Source organism: Ictidomys tridecemlineatus, chromosome 3 (assembly GCF_052094955.1).
Source record: "Ictidomys tridecemlineatus isolate mIctTri1 chromosome 3, mIctTri1.hap1, whole genome shotgun sequence".
Taxonomy (NCBI): domain Eukaryota; kingdom Metazoa; phylum Chordata; class Mammalia; order Rodentia; family Sciuridae; genus Ictidomys; species Ictidomys tridecemlineatus.
In genome coordinates, this window is record NC_135479.1 from 68,930,541 (window position 1) to 68,954,135 (window position 23,595).

Genomic DNA, 23,595 nt, shown 5'->3' on the forward strand with positions numbered 1-23,595 from the left:
CTGGACACCACAAGAAAGGAAGGACAAAAAAACCATGCCTGAGAATTTTATTGGATGAAAATCAAATCCACAAATTCAAGACACCCATTGAACACTAAGCACTAGAAACTACATTGATGCACATCATAATCAAATTGCTCAAAACCATTGGCAAGGAGAAAAATCTTAAGTGGTCAGAGCAAAAGAGCACATGACAAAGATAGACAAGAATGGCTGGAGACTTGCACTGGAAATAACATGGTCCCAAAGACAGCAGAGCAAATACATTAAGAATATGGAAAGTGACAAGCTGTCAATCTGGACCTTACACTCACCAGAAATACATTCAACAGCTGAAAGAATCCATTATGAGCAAATGTGAGTCATAAAAATGTTAATAGAAGTCCTTCAAAGAGAACAAAAGTAATACCAGATGGAAATCAGCATCTACATAAAGAAAAAAGAATACTGGAAATGCAACATATATTGATAAATATATGAGGGTTTTTTCCTATTTTAAAAATACCTTTAAGAGATTATTATGATATCATCAACTATCAGAGAAATGCAAATCAAAAACACAATGAAACACCACTTCACACCTGTAAAGATGGAAAAAAGCTAAAAGGTGGATAATGGCAAGTGTTAATGAGGACACAGAGAAGATGGAAATATATGAATTCCTGGTGGGAATGCAAAGTGGTGCAGCTACTTTGGAAAACAGTCTAAAAAATTAAAAACAGAACTGACACATGATCCAGTGATTCCACTGCAAGTTATGTGCTCAAAAAAAATGAAAACCTATCTTCACCCCAAAACTTAAATATAATAGCCCAGCATTATTCATGAAAATAAAAAATAGCAACAGACAAAATGTCCAACTTATGAATGGATAAGGAAAATGTGGCCTGTCCATACAATGATCTATTATTCAGTAATAACAAGAAATGAAGTACTGGTAATGCTACAACATGGATCAACCCTGAAAGCATTATGCTATGGGAAAACAGGTAATCACAAAAGCAAGTAGCTTAGTGGCGATCTAGCATCTAGGAAGGCAGAAGATGTGGGGTATCTGTTAGAAGACAAAAAGTTTCTTTTTGAAGTAATGAAAATATTCTAAAATTGTGATTGCTGCAGAACTCAGTGAACATGTGAAAAAACATTAAATTATATGCTTTAAATGAGTGAATTATGTAATATGTAAGTTATATTGCAATAAAGTTGTTACAAAAGTTAATTGTTTAAATAAAAAAATTGCAAAGTATTATAGGGTTTATAAAATCTACTGAATTAAAATATATGATGACAGCAACATAAAGAACAGGAGATGGAAAATGGGAAATGGAAGTACATAGTTCTAAGATTGTTATGCTATAAGGAGGCTATTACAACATTACTTGAAGATAGCTAATGGTGAATATTATAAATCCTAAATGAACTATAAAATTTTTAAAAACAACTAATAAATGGGTAATATGGAATTAGAAAGACATATGATTAATTTAAAATATGGCAGAAAAGGCCAGTGCAGTGGCACATGCCTGTAATCCCAACTCAGGAGGCTGAGGCAGAAGGATCAAGAGTTAAAAGCTAGCCTCAGCAAAAGTGAAGCACTAAGCCACTCAGTGAGACCCTGTGTCTAAAAAAAAAATTAAAAAGGCTGGGAGTGCTAGGACTACAGGTAAATGGTAAAGTGCCTGTCTTGCACATGTGAGGCACTGGGTTCAATCCTCAGCACCACATAAAAATAAATAAATAAATAAAGCCATTGTGTCCATCTACAACCAAAATAAAGGGGACTGGGAATGTGGCTCAGTGGTTGAGTGCCCCTGGGTTCAACCCCTGAACCTAAATAAATAAATAAAAAGAAAATAGGGCTGGGGTTGTGGCTCAGCGGTAGAGCGCTTGCCTCACATGTGCGAGACCTTGGGTTGGATCCCCAGCACCACATAAAAATAAACAAGTGAGGGGCTGGGATATGGCTCAAGCAGTAGTGCGCTCGCCTGGCATGTGTGCTGCCCGGGTTCGATTCTCAGCACCACATACAAACAAAAATGTTGTGTCCGCCGAAAACTAAATATTAAAATTCTTTCTCTCTCTCTCTCTCTCCCTTAAAAAAATAAACAAGTGAAATAAAAGTGTCCAACTACAACTAAAAAATTAAATTAAAAAAATAAATTAAATAAAGGTATTGTGTCTATCTACAACTAAAATATAGTTTAAAAAACAATAATTTATTATATGTTTCATAAGAGCTAGAAGATTGGATTTGGAATGTTCCTAAATGCTTAAGGTAGTATATATGCTAATTGCCCTGATTTGATCATTATATGATGTATATATGTATCAAAATATCATACTGTACTCCATTAAAAATGTACAATCATATCAGATAAAATAAACACTTCAAGACTATTAAAATACTGTTAATAAAATGAAAACCTATGCTATGCCACAGACTTGAAGAAAAGTTGCAAAACATACATCCAACAAATAACTTGTATCTAAAACAAAGTATTATTACAACTCAATTATAAGAAACTCAATTTTTAAGATGAGTCAAAGATTTAAACACTTTTCCACAAAGATATATGGATGGCAAATAAACACAAGAAAAATGCACAATATCATCAGTTCTTAAACACAAACTAGAACCCCAATTGTATCATTATATACCACTAGAATAGCCAAGATGTAGAGGGACTTGGCACATTTCAGTGGGCTCCTTGTTTTGATCGCTGTGTCTTAAGGTTGGTATTTCCTGGAGCCCCTGAAATATGTACTCCAGTGATACAGGGCTATAACCCAAGTGAGAGAAAAGCATGAATTTAAGGAAATATCTGGTCCTGTTCAGGATAGCAATAAAGGCAGTTCTAGGAGAAAAGGGGTGCAAAGAAAGACAGCAAAGGCAGAAAAAAGAGGCAACCAAAACTTCAGGAAAAACTAACAGCAAACAGCTGGCCTAACTAGAATAGATAGCAGTGAACCAGGTGGGCAAGTGTTGTTTTCAGCATCCATCAGCCACCATAGTGTGGCCTCTGGAAGCAGCATGAGGAGCGGTATCCACAGCAGCTGTGGTGTGGGTGCAATCAGCAGTGAATTGGGTTCTGCTGCTGCTGCCTACATGAGCTGAGGTTTTGTTGCAGCAGGAAAACCCAAGCTGTACCTTGGAGGACAAGATTTGGGCTAAAGGGGAAGCAGCAGCCTGCAGATAATATCTTGAGCAAGGAGTTTACTTATGGTAGGTGCAAATCCTGACTCAGACATTTCCAGTTATATGACCTAAGGAAACTTACATAGCATTTAGGTTTGTTTCTGCATCTTAAATGGGGGTAAAAACAATATCTATTTCATAGGCTACTTAGGGGGAAAAAGTGCCATGATGTTTGTAAACAGTGCAGGAGCCTGAAATGGTTGTTAGTAAAATCATGTTGGGAGACAGGTGTAGAGTCTGGGCTGGGGGTATGAGGAAGGTCAGGTGGGGATGGGAGGGGACCAGATTTGGAGGCCACCACAGTTTTGTGGTGTGTGGCTCTTATTTGGGTTTTTTGGAAAATGTTAACTGAACAACTACAAACAAGGAGCATTCATTTAATCTCCATTGTGAAAGGGGAAAATTAGATGTTGAATAGCTTCTGAAGGCCACAAAGTGGGATGTGGCACGATGAAAGGAGAGTCAAGGTGTCTTGGTCTACAGTAGCACAGGAAGGGGAGTTGGCTGCTACAAGCTGGGGACTCTCTGGGGCTATGGTAAGACAAGGTATGAGGATGTGAAGTGAGGGGGCTGCTGCCCTGGACAGGTGGCCAAGTGCAGACCCAGGATTACTAGCCACTGAGGAGACAGAGGTGGGAGCAGTGACCCAGTTATGAGCTGCTGTAACACAATGATACTGCATTATAAATGCCCTTTGCCTGACTCCCAGACCAAGTCCCTAGAGTCTAAGGCTGTAAGAAGAACTAATGCTTCTTAGAAGATGGAAAAATATACCCCGTTCATGGATAGGCAGAACTAACATTATCAAAATGGCGATATTACCAAAAGTTCTCTATAGGTTTAATGCAATGCCAATCAAAATCCCAATGGCATTTTTTGTAGAAATAGATAAAGCAATCATGAAATTCATATGGAAAAATAAAAGACCCAGAATAGCAAAAGTTATTTTAAGCAGGAAGTGTGAATCAGGCGGTATAGCGATACCAGATTTCAAACTATATTACAGAGCAATAGTGACAAAAACAGCATGGTACTGGTACCAAAACAGGCGAGTGGACCAATGGTATAGAATAGAGGACACAGAGACTAATCCACAAAGTTACAACTATCTTATATTTGATAAAGGGGCTAAAAGCATGCAATGGAGGAAGGATAGCATCTTCAACAAATGGTGTTGGGAAAACTGGAAATCCATATGCATAAAAATGAAACTGAATCCCTTCCTCTCGCCATGCACAAAAGTTAACTCTAAATGGATCAAGGAGCTTGATATCAAATCAGAGACTCTGCGTCTGATAGAAGAAAAAGTTGGCTCCCATCTACATATTGTGGGTTCGGGCTCCAAATTCCTTAATAGGACACCCATAGCACAAGAGTTAATAACAAGAATCAACAAATGGGACTTACTTAAACTAAAAAGTTTTTTCTCAGCAAGAGAAACAATAAGAGAGGTAAATAGGGAGCCTACATCCTGGGAACAAATTTTTACTCCTCATACTTCAGATAGAGCCTTAATATCCAGAGTATACAAAGAACTCAAAAAATTAGACAATAAGATAACAAATAACCCAATCAACAAATGGGCCAAGGATCTGAACAGACACTTCTCAGAGGAGGACATACAATCAATCAACAAGTACATGAAAAAATGCTCACCATCTCTAGCAGTCAGAGAAATGCAAATCAAAACCACCCTAAGATACCATCTCACTCCAGTAAGATTGGCAGCCACTATGAAGTCAAACAACAACAAGTGCTGGCGAGGATGTGGAGAAAAGGGTACTCTTGTACATTGCTGGTGGGACTGCAAATTGGTGCAGCCAATTTGGAAAGCAGTTTGGAGATTCCTGGGAAAGCTGGGAATGGAACCACCATTTGACCCTGCTATTGCCCTTCTCGGACTATTCCCTGAAGACCTTAAAAGAGCATGCTACAGGGATGCTGCCATATCGATGTTCATGGCAGCACAATTCACAATAGCTAGACTGTGGAACCAACCCAGATGCCCTTTAATTGATGAATGGATAAAAAAAAAATGTGGCATCTATACACAATGGAGTACTATGCAGCAATAAAAAATGACAAAATCATAGAATTTTCAGGGAAATGGATGGCACTAGAGCAGATTATGCTTAGTGAAGCTAGTCAATCCCTAAAAAACAAATACCAAATGTCTTATTTGATATAATGAGAGCAACTATGAACAGAGCAAGGAGGAAGAGCAGGAAGAAAAGACTAACATTTAACAGAGTCATGAGATGGGAGGGAAAGGAAGAGAAAAGGGAAATTGCATGGAAATGAAGGGAGACCCTCATTGCTATACAAAATTACATATAAGAGGTTGTGAGGGGAATGGGAAAATAAACAAGGAGAGTAATGAATTACAGTAGATGGGGTAGAGAGAGAAGATGGGAGGGGAGGGGAGGGGGGATAGTAGGGGATAGGAAAGGTGGCAGAATACAACAATTACTAATTGGGCATTATGTAAAATTGTGGATGTGTAACCTATGTGATTCTGCAATCTGCATTTGGGGTAAAATTGGGAGTTCATAACCCACTTCAATCTAATGTACGAAATATGATATGTCAAGAGCTTTGTAATGTTGTGAACAACCAATAAAAAAATAAAAAATTAAAAAAAGAAGAATTAATGCTGAAAGAGGGCTGACCAGCAAGTTGTGTCAACATTGCTTGTCTTAAGTTGCTGTCCCCACCCCAAGTACCCCTATCCACCTTCTGGGAACCCCCCCACCTGTACACAATCCACAACTCAAGAGTTGTGGTTCCTGCAGTACCAGCAGGATTTGCTACCCACTACCCACCCAGCACCCCTCTTCTGTCACTCCCTCCCCTCCTCTAGGCTGCACCTCTTGGTTACCTTCCCTGGCCTGTTTGAAGTTGTGACCTCTCCCCCACTGTATATGCACTCCCACATCCCTTGCTGGCTCCTTTTCTCTGGATTTCTTGGTCATTTCACTCTCATACTTGACTTCAGACTCCCCTGATGGACATGGCAGCCGTCCTTCTCTTCTGTTCCCTGTTTTTTTTTTCTGGCACCCACAACACTGCCTGCCCAGAGTGAATGAGGAAGAACACGTGCACGTGTTTATCAGTCCATCATAATGACCCGGGCCGTTTGGCTTGCTCCCATGGAGAAGAGCTGGGATGCTCTGTGGCCCCTGGGAGGAGAGTGAGAAGGGGCAAGGATGAGGTCAAGGACACCAGGACCTCTACCCAGAGAGGTACATGGCTGGGGTGAGGAGGAATGGGGAGATATCCACAGGCAGTGCAGGAAGGCCCAGGATGTGCTCAGGATTTGTCCCAAGGAAGGAGCACCAGCAAGTGCCATCTATGCCCCAGCTTTCAAAGGTCTGACAGTTTAGAGGTTGAGGTAGTTTTGAATCTGACAGCAAGAGCAATGTGGCTTCCAACAGGACCTCAGTGAAAACCGGAGTCCTGCTGGCGCTATGGCAGCAGCCAGCATCTGCAGCACAATGTCCATCTGTTCAGTTGCTTTCTTTTTTCAGAAGCTATTGGCTCACCCTGCTGGAATGGGGTGGCACTTCAGGACATGAAGCTGAAGCTGGTGGCAGATTTCTTGGCAGGAAGATCTAAATTAAGACCTTTCTATCACACCAAATAAATAGAAGCTGAAATACAGGACTGAAGGAATTAAGCAAAATGCCTTCATATATAACTTCTGAAAAACGGAGGGGGAAATGTTAGAAAAGAGAATGGTAATTATTTATTGAGTTGCAAGGTATTTGCTGAAAACAATGACACCTCTGTTTGACACAAAAAAGCATGTTGAAAGGAGCAAGCTTCTCTTTGAAGTGCCCTACCACAGAAGCCTGGTCATTCACACCAACTGCACTGTTTGGAGGCTCTCTTGGCAAGGGCCAGGGACTGATGGATTTCAAGCCCACCCTTCCTGCCTCCCTTCCAGGGAGGTTAGATGAGTCACCTCCAGCTTGGAGTCTTCCTATTCACACTCCTGAAACATACTCTGAGTTGCCTAGGGGAGTTGCACCACTCCTGAGGCAGTGGTGCCAGAGGCAGGTAGGGTGTCTACCTTGGTTGAGTGTGGCAGAGGGCCAGGAATGGTGGCTCCCAGGCAACTGTGAAGGGCTGTCTCACAACAGATTTCAGGTCTTGGTCCCTGAGCCAGACAGACCTGGTTAGCAGTGTACTTCCAGAAGAGCAGGGGCGAGGCCCTGGCCAGAGCCATGAGGAGCTCATCCTGCAGAAATCATCTCAGAATGGTCTGTGCATCTCCTAATCATCAATTCAAATGTGAAGGGAAAGGCCGAAGGACACACGCACAATTATAGAGAAGCTGTTTCTCCAAGAGACAAAATTCCAGGCTTCATCAGATTCTCTAGGCAGGCCAGGCTCTGATGTCTAGCATATGCCAATTTCTGGGGTTTAACTACTCTCACTATGGTTGATTAAAAGTTTTCTACAGATGAGGTAACAATAGCACCAAAACACAACAAACTATAGTAATCACAAAGTAATTGCTTGCTTGTATTGTTCACGGTTTAATAGTAGCTGTGTTTGACCACTGGTTCACAAAATTACTAAAAATTTAACAACTGGCCCTTGTTCTGGAGCCTGGTCTGAGCTGACTCCAGCACCCCAGACATTCACACACATCTTTGAGATGAACAACTCCATGAGAAGCAGATAAACCACCTTACCAGTACCAGGTAACTTCAAGACAACTTACTGTATCTTTCTAGGTGTTAAATTTTAGGATTTTAACTTACATTTCCTTGACGATGGATAGTGAACAAATTTGGCTATCAAAATACGTATAAGCCAACTGGATATCTGTGAAACACCAGTTCAAAATCTGTGCCTGTTCATGACATTGGCCTTCTTTTCTTTGAAAGCATGTATTGACATTTCCTCCACATGATGGCTTGCTTTTTCACAATCAGTGGCAACATGGTAAGTTCTTTTTTTTTAACTGTAGATAGACACAACATCTTTATTTATTTATTTCTATGTGGTACTAAGGATCAAAATCAGCGCCTCACACATGCTAAGCAAGCACTCTGCCACTGAGCCCCAGCCCCAGCCCTTGGTAACTTCTTAACTGCAGCAAAATCTACCTTATCAGCTTTTTATTCTTACAGCTAGTGCTTTTTGTTTTCTAAGAAATCTTTATCTATTCCAAGGGAAGGAAAACTGTATTCTTATAGAGCAGCATTATTTTATTTTTCATATTTAGGACTATGATCCATCTGGAATTGATGTTCTATATACTATGAGATCAAAGTATGTTTTTTTCCCTCACAATGGATATCTAAAATCATTCTTAATGTAGCTAAAAAAACCTTTTTTTTTCCTGACTTGATGGTTTGACCACTTTGATTTGATGATTGATTCATTAGGAGTTTGTAGTTGACTATTGGTGTTCAACTTCTGCATCTTTGCTAAATATTTAAAATTTTTTTTGTAATTGTAGATGGACAGAATGCCTTTATTTTATGTGTTTATTTTTATGTGATGCTGAGGATTGAACCCAGTGCCTTGCACATGCTAGGCAAGCACTCTGTGCACTGAGCTACAGCCCCAGCCCTAAATATTTTCTTTTTAGTGAGGAGTTAAAGGAGGAATAGGAAGAGACAACACACAGCTAAGGCAATGTTAGAATGAATGAGAACACCCCAAGCTCACCCTAATCTGAGAAGTCTGGAGTACACAGCTTCTTCACTAGGGATCACCTTGTCTGGGCTCTTCCAACGTGTCAGTTCAAATACCCCAAGTTGGGGAAGGTGGGCTCTGACTGTAAACTCAAACTGAATAGGAAAGGCCAATTCAAGAGTGCTCGTACAGATAATCTGGGAAAGCCAAATGGGAAACTGTCCTTTCCTCTACAATCACATTACCCTTAAAGTCAAGATTTCAGGAACACGGCTATGTTTCAAAATGATTTTGAGATGATCTGATTTCCTCTTGGTCTTTTCACTACTTAATTGCATTCCAGTCTGGGCTGTGTTGACAAAATGCTATGACCTAACCTAACAAAAACTTTTTCTTATAGGATCAAACTCTCCCTTTGCACTTTCCAGACCCTCATCTTACCAATTACTAGTTCCCCTTTTTCAAGGGTTTTTGTGCTATGCACTGTGCTAAGCCCTTGAAAATTTTATTAATCTAAGTACTTTCTTTGCTTCTCCTTCAAAACTCTTCTGACTACCTGAGATGACTCTGTATATTTGTTATCTATTTAACTCCATAACAGGATTCATGGGGCCCCTAACTTTTGTTTACCAGTGTAATCAAAACATATGGCCTGTTGCCTTGTAAACTATTCCTACACCCTTGTCAAATAAATAGTTTCCAGTATTTGTTTCCATGGCATGTCTTGCCTGGAAGGCTCTGAAGTGTACATGGCCATAGGAATATGGACGTCTTCACTGTGACAAGAATAAAGAAGAAAAATAAAAAGGAACTAGACATGACTGGACAAACTCTGTTAAAGATAAGCCTTTTAATCAAGCCTATTGAATATGTTTAAAAGACCTAAATATCTTTTGTGCTTCTTTCATGCTGGGTCCTGAGATGTTTGGGGTCCTCATTCTAACAAACTGCTCATCACTTGACTACCTTTGCCTTTCAGTCTCCTGGGTGACAGCCTCATGTGGATGAAAGAAATTCCCATCTCTGCACTGTCTCTTCCACCTGTTCCCTTCACAGAGGATTGTCTGATTGAAAACTATTCTATTCTAGTTCTATTGCTACAAGTTATCATGTGTTGATCATTCTCATCATCTGCCTCCACTGTATATACTATCTTTAAAATTAACTTAAAAATGTAGTAATATTGTGCTGGGTACCACTTCAATTTTATTTATTATTCATTATTCTTAACAGATTAAACAGTTCAGTAGAGAAAAATAACCTTATTTTTAAAAGAATAACCATTGCTTTAAGTGATACATTATTCTGAATTGAATGTTAACAGATTAAAAATATGTACTGATAATTCTTTGAATATGCTTGAATAAACACTAGTTTTTTAAAATTTGCATTCTTTAATCTTTTACAGTGAGTATACTCAAAAATAAATTAAATCAAGCAGCCTCATTAGTTCCAGATGCAAAAAAAAAAAAAAAAAATCCTGAGAAATGTAATTGTCTTCAGGGTCCTTATATGTGTGTATTTGTATTCACATGAAAAATCTGTTAATTAAGCCTAAAATAGTGAACTCTTTATCATCTCTGCATAAAAATTCAATTCACAAATTTAAATAGTTAATCGTGTAAACGTGAGTTTGTCAAGTTTTATTTAGGCACAAAGGAGTTTTCAACCAGGTTCTAGCAGATGTAGCATGGCTGTTCTTTCCAAATGAAGTAAGTCACTTTTAAAATGTTAGCATAGAATGAAGGCCTTGAATTTTCATGTAGAATGTATTTTAACATTATCTGAGAAAGAATGGGCAAGAATGACAGTGCACTGCTGGTCTTTTAGAATGCTGTTTATTGACAATTACTGGACAAATGTAAGGCATGTTCACAAGGCTCTGAAGTTAAGGACAGAATACATTCTCTCACTCGTTAGTTGCTTTTCTCCTTCATACCAGTTGCTACAAACTGTCCTTGTGTATTTTAATATGCACAGCTCTTAACTGCCATGAAAATGCAGACAATGTTTTAGGGACCAAGATGGAGAATGCTTCAGAGTAAGGAGGGGGCTTCTATGGACTACGTCACCAAGACATCACAACTCACATGGAGCACAGGCAGAGGAAGGTGACCAAATCCGCCCATACACTCGTGACTGACTGAGTTTGTAGTGGAACAAAGAATACACTGAAGATCACTTTTTGATCCTTCATGTTTGAGAGGTGGAATGTGTCCAGGATTCACTTTTCCATATTTACCACTGTCCATACGTCACTAAAAGAATCTAAATAGTTCCTAATGCAGTCACAGTTTTGTTCTTAGGCACAGTACAAGATTGCATGCATTATTTTACACAAATGTCAAACACAGAACAGTTGTAACACAGACACCGCAGAATTGTCTAATTACACAAGTTTCTCTTTTTGGGGGTGGGTAAGGAGAAGAATGATGGTTACTAGTCTATACAGCGCCTGTGTGGGCTCAGCACTGAGCTAGATGTAGATATCCAAGCACTTGATGACTGACTCACAAAGAGAGCCAAATACTGCTAATGAGAACAGCAGCATATTCTAAGAACAAATTCAAATATGGGGTTGATATGTTGAATACACGGCCTTGATTTGGGGGGAAAGAAAGTCTTGGCTGATAACTAATAAAGTAATTTTGCAATTGATTTTCAAATATCAGATTACATCATAAAAAGATTAAAAAACAAAATAAAATAAAAACCTATGGAGTGGTTGGGGATGTAGCCCACTGGTGGAAAACTTTCTTGACTGGCATTTGTGAGGCCCAGGATTCAATCTACTACCATATGAAGGGAAAAAAATATATGGAAAAACAAATAAAATGAAAATCAAAAGCACATGACATTTCATGAAGAGGAAATGTGAATTTTTTTGGTCCATATCAGCCAATATTTTAATATCAAGTACAAATTATTAAAATGTGACTTGTTTAAGCCCATTTAAAAAAATGTAGTATCTCTGAGGGAAAATGTAAGCATATTTTCAGACTATCGAATCTTATAAAAAATTTTAAAGGTCAATATCATCTCTGTTATAGAGCCACTGGAACAGATTTTTCAAACACAAAAAGGAAACCTGGATACTTCACCAGGTTAAGAATTCTTATAATTTAAACTGCTTTGGGGTGCTCACAATACTTCCCCAAAGAAGCTCCCATCTCACAGATCTCCTCCACAACAGCCCTAACAATGTAAGAATGCGATGTCACATCATTTGATAAGCCATTATTTGACTATCACTGAAATATTGAATCAGAGAGGAGAAATTACCTAATAGCAACTGAATTAAAGATTTCCACTGATTGGCTTTGTGATACAGAATGCCAGAGATTCGTCAAATGTTTGTTTTTTATACTGAAAGTAGGAATTATCATTATTTCAACTTGGTATGTGGGTGAGTGATGCTTAGTGAAGAGTGACTACCTAGAGCAGCAGGAAGGTAGTCCTGGCTGGCCAGTCCTGGAGGGTAGACACAGACTACTCTTATGACAGATCATCATCACGATAGGCAGGGCAATTACTCTGCCCTTTTAGCCACTGCTTAAAGCACTGAAAAGAAAAAAACAAAATCAGTCAGTGCCTTCAGGACCATGTGGGGGCCTTAGTTCCCCTGCACTGCTGGACTTTTTGGCATACACGGCTAATGTCACCTGCAAGTCTGATGGGGACTAATGCTGCCCAATACTCAGGGACAGTAATGCTGCTTAGAACAGGAGTATGGATAAAACTACAGTGGAAATAAGGCCCCTTCAGATATGGCCTTGTCCTCCACTACATCTGGCTCCAGTCTCAATTCTTCAGCACCAGTCGCCATGTTTTATAGGAGGTCAGCATTTTGATGACTCTTGGGACCCTATCACCCAAATGTTAGCCCATTCCTCTTCATGGTCTTGGCTTAGTTCTTAAACATCCCACCAGCCTGTGTGCCATGTTTCCTGTTGCTCTTAGCCAGCCTGCTGTTGCAACATGGCTGAGTATGCATGGAAACTTAGAAAGTCCAAGCCAGGATGCCCTATCTGGAGGAGAAAGCTTTCTCATTTCCTATTAGTGAGTATTCTGTATGTATGCATCCCTTTCTCAAGGATGAATGAATCAGCACAACAGAGACCTGATCTGTCCTCACTCAGCAGAAAGAGTACAGTACAAATGCTCAGAGTCAAGCACAAGGGACCCAACAAGGTTTAGTTTTTCTCTTTTAAAATGTTAAACCACCTTTATACAGTACACTAAATTAATAAAGTGCTACACTGTTTATTCATTTAGTCATGTAATAAACCATCTTTAAAGGAATTTATATTGCTTTGACTCTCAGTACCTATTATAGTTCCTGAAGTCAACTCTTTTCTACCTGTGACATTATTACAGAAAGTACAGTCTGCAGAGCTGCACACACCCCTGGTCCAGGACCACTCTCTCGTTTCTTCAGCACCAGTCTTTGCAAAGGGCAATGACCAGAGACATGTGTAGGCTTATAGAATGGCTTGGAATTATAAGTATAGATATTTAAGAAAAAAATTCCTTTTTTATTTTCAAAACAGTTGGCAGTCACAATGCATGATATAGATGGTCAAAGAGAATTCTTACCCCTTTGTGAAACTTATGCCCACATTTTAGTACACGCACATTTTTTGATTTGAACACCTCATGGCATATTTCACAGGAATCTGCATCTAGTACCTGTGGAAAAAAACATATCTGAAAAATAAAGATTAAAGAAATCTCTCTTTATGACATGAGTTTTTCATGACTCATGACATGAGTGGCCTTCAAACATTTTTGCCACAAAGGGTGGTAAATTATGGTGGGGCAGAATAAAGAAACAATTTGTTTTTAAATAGCATTTTTAAAGAGAAAACATAAAAATACAAAAAATAAAAGTATATTTCTGAATTTCTAATGTTTTCAGAGGGAATACTGGTTTTTATAATTAACAGATTCCCTGGTGAAATATTACTACTTATATTATACTATTTATCCCTATAACATACATGAAGTATGGTTATTAACTAGATATTACAAATTAATTATTCATCTAATTATCTAACAGGGACTTAAATTATGACAAATCTACACAATAGACTATCATGTAACCAATTAACATCATGATGGAATACCATGATCTTTGAAACAGAAAGCTGGTCACCACAAATCATTGAATAAATGCAAGTTATATAATAGTCTATCACGTAATTCAATTTTTTATAAAGAGAGAATGTCTACAGAAGTGCCTAGAAAATAATCTGATATAAAAATATTAATAGGGTTACCCCTTGGTCAAGGAGATTAATATTTTTTTTATAATTTTTTAAAAGTTTCCATGAACATGGAATATTAGTGCATTTCAAAACAGACAACTAAACCAACTAACATCCACAGTCAGGGATTGTGTGAGACACTGGAAACAGATGAGTGTAAGTTTTCTGGCCTCCTATGTGACATATACCCCAAGTGACACTTAGGCCACCAAGCACAGAGTTCGCCTTGCAGCTTACAGCACTTATCAGCACTGCATCAGCTCTATTCTAACTTGCCTCTTAACTCTGAGCACTCTAAAGGCAGGACATGAGTCTTATTTTTCTGGACTTTAAGCATCTGCTAAGAAATCTTGCCCCAACTGATGTTCCAGAAATATGAAAACATCCCAAGTGACTGACTGAAGCAGACATCAAGCTGTGTAGATCCTGAACTACTGTGTGGGGTCCTACTCCCTCCCTAAGTGCTGGCAGGGTGCAGACAGAGAATTACAAATTAGACAGGGGCAGACCAGAGAGAACAAAGGTGTTCATGTTGCTCTACTCCTCTCTGTGACTCAAGTATCAGGGAAGAAAGGGAGGTGTGAGCCCTGGAGAATGGCAGGAGAAGACCTCTCCAACTCACTTTGCAAAATTCAAAGCCAGGTTAGCTGGGAAAATATATAGTTAACTTGACTGTTATCTACTATGGGAAGTTGAACACAGTATATTTCTAAGTAAAAAGCAAACCACAGTAAAAAAAAATAGAAATATTCCCTAAAGAACATAAAAAGTATGACTCTGGTATTTGTTTTGATTAAATTAATACATACATGTATGTGTGTGTTTAGAAAAATATATACTAATGTAATAATGCTAACTAGAGGGTAAATTTTAAGAGTTCTTATTTTTTTCAAACAGAGTATTGTGGTAGAGAACTTGAACTTGTGATTTTCCTATCTTAGCTTCCCAAGTGACTGGGATTACAGGTGTGTCCCACCATGCTCAGCTTTAAGGTTTTTAATATGCTCCCTTTATTTCTATTTTCTATTTTGAGTGTGTATTACTTCTGTAATCTAAAAATATAAAACAACTTTTTTTCATTTTTCAAACACTACCTATAATTATCTAGTTAAGTACCAGTTTGAATATAAATTTTTATTTCTCATGAATTTGGTAAAATTTAAATAAAGTGGCTTTATTATTATAACTTTATTATTATCAACATTGACTATGAACTAGGAGATCTCTTTCAGGTGATTACTTCAAGTCTACCTTGAGGTGGGGAAGGTCACAACACACATGCACATGAATGGGAATATCCTGGGAATCCTGCCTGGTTAAATGGTCACAGAAAATGTGACACATAAGAAACCCCTGGGAGAAGCAGGGACTGACTCAAGGTGGGTACTCCATGTGCCTATAAGCACTCTCTCTAGAATATGGTTGGGGATGAGACCTTCTGGGCGTTGAGTGTATGTGGTGTGGTAAGTCTTCAAAGGTATAGTGTAAAGCACAACATGTATAAAAGGAATAAAAGTAAGTTCATGAAAAGACTCACTGCGAGCTCAAGTTAACATACTAGCCTTACTCTACATCTTGTACTGTGAACTCACTGCTGAGAACATTATGGGGCTGTGACCTTTCATTGTCCTCTACACTCTGCTATCATAGTTGGAGCAACAGGAAAATGTGCTTCACACCAGAATTCAATCTACAGCCCTCTACCTGAGCCATGAGTTTATGGTCCCTCTTTCAACCACATGCAGTCCCTACAGGGTCTCTGGCATCAGCTGGTCAGTGTGGAAAGAACTGGGAATGACATGCTGCTCACTTAAGTCAAAAGGCCCAGTCAGAGCTACAACTATGCCGTCAGTCCAGTGAATGCTAGAAAGTCGCATCTGGGCCTTGATTTCCTTATTATAAAATATAAACAATTACAAGGCCTTATCAACTCAGACATAGTTATAACAGCATTTTACAAAATGTTCCATGTAAATGTAAATGATTATTACTGTTTAAAAGGAGAAGAAACAACTTAAATCGGCATGTTAGATTTCAGGCACATTTAGCCCATTCCAGTGTGCCCTTCCCAGGTGTGTGAGGGAAGAGGTGAAGGGCAAAAAACAGATTTTCAGTACAGGGCTGACCTGCTCCTTTCATGGCAGCATTTCATCCAGAAATAGCCTAGTCAGGGCAGATATTACCCCAGCAAACAGTCATGTGAAGTGATGCAACCCAGTCTGATTTCATAATCCATGATTATGAAGAATAAAATTAGTTAAAGTTTATTTTTTTCAACTAATCCAAATATTGCAATTAATACTAAAAATACATAAATAAGTAAATATATCAACATATCTGCCCATCTGCAGCAACACAGCAAGAAGAGAGAAAACTCAGTTCTCTCGATGCAGTCAGAGCTTGAGTGTAAGGCTTTTCCCTGTTCTAGGTCCTGGGCATTCCTCAGAACTACTCACTGCTATTCAAATTGGACACCTTCAAATACAGCAAAATTTGGTTTCTAATTTTAGGATCCAATAAAGTAGGACTACAAATGAAAAGAATGGTGCTAAATCATGGGTTAAAAATTGTTTTCTTCTTGTTCTTCATTAAAAAGTAAAACTAGGGTTGGGGCTGGGGCTGAGTGGTAGCGCACTTGCCTAGCACATGCAAGGCCCTGGGTTTGATCCTCAGCACCACATAAAAATAAATAAAATAAAGGTACTGTGTCCAACTACAACTAAAAAAGTTAAAAAAAAGAAAAAAGTAAAACTAGCTACGACATTATACGTACGACACTCATGGGGACATCTTCTGTTTTCTGTCCCTTAGTTTTGGGTGATGGTCCAGCAATTGAGGGTGGGCCCTGGGAAGACTGGTTCACAGAAGCAGCAGAGCTGGCCTCAGATGTTCTCTTGCCCTTTCCTGGATTTGGCTTAAGAGATAACAAGGGGATTGGGTGAGAGAGCACAAAAGAAGCAAAGTTCAACTTAGTAACCTAAAGTTTCATCATCTTTTTTGGTAAATTTTCTCTATATTTTGGTTTGAAGCTTTAAAAAAAAATTCTCATATCAATAAATAAAGATTAAGGGGAACATTTTACTGCATCTGGATGAAATACCTTTTTCTTTTTCTCTTCATCTACAATGTGTTCCGTCACTCTTTGGACAATTTCATCAATACCCATTCCTGAGAGTAAGTTCTTGTTTTTGTTTCGAACCTTTTTAATAAAACCAGCAAGCTCGGTGCTGAAAGGGAAAGTAAACAATAAATGACAACAGAAAGTCAATGTGCCAATATCTACCCAGAAGTCCAACTCGAAAAAGTAAATATAGAAAAATTAATCTGTAGAACATAGGACAATAATAACTACACATGAAAAGCATGATTATTTTAAGGCAGAATCAATCTTTCCAAGAAGTTGTGAAAATTTCCACAATATTATTTAAAAAAAATTTTTAGTTGTTTGTTTTATTTATTTAAAAATAACTTAAAATCAATAAGATCTCTTTTTATCCAAGAAAAACTAGCTTTGTAGATTTCCTTCTTTGAAAAAAATCCCTAACAAACCAGCTTTCAAAGTCTGAATGTTTCTCAAATGCCATCAAATGGGAAGAGTACACCATCAGTCAATGGGAACTTGATATTTGCACCACTAGTGCCCCGAATATTTTAGCTTTCAGAAAATCAGAACACATTTCTGCCAAATTTAATTAAGACTGTACGAAATTTTATTTGTAGGGTACTTCTGATAATTACAACTTGAATATTTTTACACCTGACATGAGAACTGCTATTGAGAGAACTTACAATGTTTGTCAAACTTAAGGCAAAATATGCCCAAATGCAGACAAAAAATACTTATTTTCAAGTGGCAGGGTTCCACTGAGACTGTAAAATATTAATTCTGACCAATAATTAATGATGACTTTGTTTCCAAATTTCAATTGCAAAGCCTGTACCTAACATTGAGAGAGAATGAGAATTAACAAGGCAGGTACAGAGGCCATTCTCTGTGTGGAGTCCTCTCTTCTGAGCTACTCATCAATCCTAACCTTGCTCTTTCTTGTCCCAACCTGGAGCCATGGGGAGGCAGAAACACTGCTGAAGTACTAGCAACCATCTTATAGCTCTTAACCCACTTATAGCTCTTCTTGACCCAGATACGAGGAGTTCTTCCCCAGTCTCCTAAGGATCCTCTGTGACATTTATACATTCCTCATGTACTGTCAAATTCAGTCTAGTCTTTTCAACCTTGCACTTCCAACAAATCAGAGGTACTATCTACAAGGTGTAAATTGCTGCTGTTTTCTTTTATATGTGATTTATCTTCTCTCAAAAGACAGAAAACTAGTATTTTACAATTAATTTACTAATTTCATAACAACTAGTGTTAAGAGAGTGCTATGAATCTCATAAAAATCTTAGCAAACTGACAGATTTTGCTCAGTGTTGATTACCCAGTGCTCAATATTTTCAATATAGATGTGTATATTTAAAAATTTATTTGAGGACTAGGGGTGTAGCTCAGTGGTAGAGCTTGGGTCTAGCATGTATGAGGTGTGTGTTTGTCCCCAGCACTACAAAAAAAAAAAAAAAAGAAAAGAAAATGCTCACCTCTATGTTTACAAAAAGAAAGAAAAGTAGCATCTAATGAGCAAAACATCATGCAGTTTTTTCCATGTTAGCCCCTAGCCAGCCTTGATTTTATTTGATCAGGAAATATCAGTTCAATGAAGTATTTAACAGTCATAAATGTTTTATATTCATACCTGCTGTACCATGGGAACACCACTGACAGGTGCTCAATAATACTGCTGAACGGCTTTTTTGTAGACTGGCCTGAAGCACGTTCTGGAGGAACAGGTACTTTCTGATGTTCCTCAGGGCTTTTTTCAGATGGAGTTGTCTGGCTGGCCCCTGTATGCTCTGATGACTGAGTAACTTCAGTTTGACCAGAGGGCAATCGAGGTGACAGTGCAGTAGACTCCTCTGGGCAATCACCGGTGGAGAACAGATCTAAATCCTTAACTGCTCCAGTTGCACTGTTTACAAATGTCCCAGGCCCTTGATCATCATGGCCTGAAGACTCAGGGGGAAACTCAGGATGAATCTGTGAGGGACACACCACAGGAATTGGGTCACTTAGGAATTGTCTTAAGAGGAGAAACAGGCAAGGACAGAGACTGCATGACTATAATATAGGAAATCTGAATACAATAATGTTTTTGTCTTAAAATAATTGCTGATCATAACTTGGTAGTTCTTAAAGCAAGGGTAGATTTCTGACTTCTAAATAATTTTCTACAGTATACTTTTTTCCTGTAAAATTAGAAAAGCTGCTTAAATGAGAACATTTCACCTGCCTAATACCCCTCCTCCAGTCTGCACTCTAATGCTTCTCTCCTTCCTAGCTGAACTTGGTTGATCAAAGCTAGCTGTCCAAGCACTCTCCAAAGGTGTCTACTCCACTAAGTCACAAGGATATCTAGGAATGCCAGCTGCCTCTTCTTTCTCAAAATGTGCCCTCTGGCTCTGCTCTGCTGGCTCCTTCAACAAGGAGAGCTCAGCTCTCCCCTGTAGCTCTTATTCTCTTTCCATGCCTAAGTATGGATGTTCCTTCTAATGTCATCTGAGGCTTGAACCTCTGCCACATGCTATCTTCTCCGAGGCCATTTCATGTCCTCTCAGTCCTCAGTGACTATGCTCACTGCTAATTAATACCTACTTTTAAAAGTTTCCAGTCTAGAATATTATCCTGAGAGCCATATCTACAGATCCACTTGGATGACTCTGGGACCCAAAGGTGTTTAAAACCAGCCCCAGTGCAGTCTCATCGGGCTGCTCTTCCCCTCAAGTCCACCCTAGACTTCCCATGTCCACACGCTCTGTCCCAGTCTTGAGCATGGCACAGCTCTTTCATCTGCTCCTCCTAGATCCCTCTCCCATTTGGTTCTCTTCCATCCTCTCCCTCTCCACTCCTTCATCCAGACATGGCTAATGGCAGTAAGTAAATAACCAGCCCCTCCCTCCTACTTCTCCACACTGCCATTCAGTTCATCTTCATTAAGTGTAGAGCTAATAGTACTCCCTGCATGAACCATAGATCAGTTTCCTAGTGACATAACATGGCTTAGAGCACAAGGATCTCCTGACCCTGGCCCCGGGCTACTATCACACTCACTCTATAGATAGATACCTTTGTTAAAGTAAACTTATTTTATAGCTATGAAAGGAGTATGTCACCCTGCCCTACTCTTTATTCTAGTAATCAAATACTTTCTTTCTTCTACCTGAAACACTCTGACCCCAAGCATTATAATATCCTCCCTTCCCCAAAAGTTCATCCCTTCAACTCCTTCATCTGGTCTGTTCTTACTTCTGATTTCTGTGTCATGGAGGTCTCCATCTCTAGGCCAGGATAGTGACCCTGATTTCTGCTGCTATAGTACTCTGCTATGCAAAACCTCAGCATCATCTGCTTGTAACTGAATTTAAGCCCATAAGCACTTAGAGGGCCTACCTCACATCTAATCTCAATAACCATTAAACATCCTCCAAATGACTGAGGAAGAAAAGAGACAAACAGTAAATAGGTTTTAAGGATATTTATTAAGTAAGTTCCTAGCAAACTAAATTTCCAGGATTTTGGATATGAAAATTCTTTTGAGTATTTATAAAATTACATGAGCTGAAATTACAAATTAATAGTAAAATAGTATATTGGAATCCACAGATTTTTCTCTCCATATCTGCTATAAAAACCAAGAGAACTATAAATAAGAAGTGCTTTTTCAGTCCGAAATAAAACAATTTCTTATTCAGTTCAATGGAGACAGAAAAAATTGGATCAATAAAATATTTTATAAACTAAAGTTCAAGGTAGATGTACCTTTTTACCCTTCAGACATTTAAGACCAGACTGATTAAAGGAACCAGCCATCTAGATATAGGAGATACAACCTACATGCAGAAGGGCCACAGGGGAAGGCCAAGAGGGAAGCCCCTGACTAAGCATTCAGTTGAAGGCGAGATGAAAGGAACACCACCCATAGCCTGGATCAGCATCCCTGGCAAAGGTCGGGTACCAGCAGGAAGACACTTTTTGTGCTGTAGAAAATGTTCCCCAACTTATAGGATTTCAATCTGAAATCCATCTCTAATCAACTCTTCTAGAGAGTCTTTAAATTCCTATCCCCTAACCATCTTTGAACCTAATTTGTTTCAATTAGTATTAACAAAGAATCTCTGTGTGTAAACTTCAGATAACAAGTATCCCAGAATACAATAAAGTGACATTAGGTTTAGCTATATTATAAAGCCCACAAAATACAACTAATGCTTTTCTTTACTGGGGTATTTTATAAGAGCAATCACTAGTATTCAAAAGATTCAGAACAACCTCACATTAGCAGTAAAATATGGTATGCTGGATCAATAAAGTTTTACACATCTCAGATACACTAGTTTTTATTCTATATTTGATGAGGAAACAGATCTTAATTTTAAGATTTTGGTTTTATGCCTCCAAGTATCTAGAAATTATAATAATCCCAGGTGGTACAGAAGAGAGGGCCTGCTTCAATCAAAGGAAACTGCTACTCTGTATTATTTATTCAAATGCTAGAACATACATACACATCATACATACTACGTCTAGAAAAGAATGGCGATAGGCTATAGTATATCAAAGTGTAGAAAAAACATGGACCAATAGTATTTGCCTTACTTCTGCACTAATGCACAGAGGCAGAAGACTGATCTATTTATATAAGAATGTTTATATAGATTAAAAGATTAATCAATGGTACCAAAAATTAAAACATTAAGGCAACTGTTAATTCATCCCATTCCCAGAAAACAATAAACAAACAACTTTGGCATATTAAAAAAAGAAACTGTGGTTCATTATGTTTTGTTTCAGGGAAAGAAATAAAAAAGATGCAAACAACTTACGTTGTTACAGGCAGGAAATGGAAGCTCAGAAATCTGGACTTTAGAAAGCTCACTGAGTCGAGAACCATTTTTAATGGCCTTAATTTGATTTTCAAATTCAGACTGTAGGTGAAAGGGAAAATGTGAAGTTTTTCTCTAACAAATTCCAAGAAAACTATAATTTCCAGTTAACACTATCAAAACAGTCAACAGCTTCCCAAGAAACAAATGAGATGCAAAGTATTAAGACAATGTTTTTAAAGAAAATTTGTTCAAAATAAGAACATTAATTCTCCTTAATCAGAATGCTCCAAAGTCATATATATATATATATTTAATGTCATCAATCAGGGGCAAAATTTAAGATAATTTCCTTATTTTTCTTATTTCTTTTGTTTTATATTGCTGAGAATTGAACTCAGGACGCTTGGCATGCTAGGCACATGTTCTACTATCCTATATCCTTAGCCTCAAAATATTAAGAAAATATCATTAATTTCATAAGTGATAACAAAAATGCAGTATTATTATTAACATGTCAAAAAAGAAATGGTTTAAATAAGACACCAGCCTCACAAGAACTGTAACCATCATAAATATTTTGACAGAATTATAAAACGTTTCATAACTTACTTTTGCTCTCTCAATTTCTTTTGTAACATTAGAAAGAAATGATTCCCATGAACAGATATAAGACTCCATGTTGGGGTATTCTGTGGAATCACTGAAAAAGTTTAAAAATATATTTACTATCCACTTGGGAAATTTAAAAAATGAAAGCATTTAAATGCAAATGAAAATAAATACTTAAACATTAGCAAAAGATACATTCAACATCATTCCATGCACATATTAACATTTTTTTTTGTAATAAGGTTTGAACTCAGGGCACTTTACCACTGAGCCATATCCTCAGAATTTTTTATTTCTTATTTTGAGACAGAGTCTCGTTAAAATGCTTGGGGTCTTGTTAAGTTGTTCAGGCTGGCCTCAAACTTGCAATCCTCTTGCCTCAGCCTCCCGAGTTGCTGGGATTACAGGTATCCACCATTATGCCTGGGTACATAATTACTTCTAAAGAATTATGTATTATGTAAACCTGCCCCTAGACATTTAAGGATACCTTAACTATGGATAAAACCAAACAAAAACACAACAAACAAAACCCTTAAACTAGGGACAGAGAGAAGATATTCTCTTGAATTTTTCCCCCCCACAAGTTTGAAAATTTGACTGTTCTTCATTTGACTTCTTCATATTTAATATTAAACACTACCTTTGCATTTTAAAAATTTTAGTCAGCCTGGAATATTCCAAAAATTGCAATAAAACCTAAATCCGCATCTAACTGTGAAACTAAAGAATGCAGCCTTAGAGATTAAGATAAATATACAACCTCAGAACTTTATAAATCTGGTCTATCTAAAGTGACAAACAAGGGGCTGGGGCTGTAGCTCAGAAGCAGAGTGTTTGCCTGGCATGGGTAAGGCACTGGGTTCAATCCTTAGCACCACATAAAAATAATATAAAATAAAGGCATACTGTCCATCTACAACTACATACACA

General features: G+C 38.1%; 1 protein-coding gene across 1 annotated transcript; it reads right to left on the reverse strand.

The window, feature by feature from the left end:
- Positions 1-10,670: 10,670 nt before the first annotated feature.
- LOC144376219 (E3 ubiquitin-protein ligase TTC3-like) lies at positions 10,671-22,732 on the reverse strand. Its single transcript, XM_078043083.1, has 7 exons — positions 22,663-22,732; positions 22,051-22,152; positions 18,867-19,207; positions 17,216-17,342; positions 16,889-17,029; positions 13,445-13,537; positions 10,671-12,409 (listed from the first exon to the last, which is right to left on the reverse strand). Exons 1-7 carry the CDS (start codon positions 22,729-22,731, stop codon positions 12,344-12,346), a joined length of 939 nt encoding a protein of 312 aa, XP_077899209.1. The 5' UTR covers position 22,732; the 3' UTR covers positions 10,671-12,343.
- Positions 22,733-23,595: the final 863 nt, after the last annotated feature.

Excerpts from the sequence above, each read along its gene's own strand:
- LOC144376219 (XM_078043083.1), bottom strand. The coding sequence starts at position 22,731 with ATGGAGTCTTATATCTGTTCATGGGAATCATTTCTTTCTAATGTTACA. Across the intron at positions 17,343-18,866 it reads GTGTTCCCATGGTACAGCAG|CACCGAGCTTGCTGGTTTTA; the intron begins GTATGAATATAA and ends TTTCCCTTTCAG. Across the intron at positions 12,410-13,444 it reads GGCATAAGTTTCACAAAGGG|TGCTTTAAGCAGTGGCTAAA; the intron begins GTAAGAATTCTC and ends TTTTCTTTTCAG.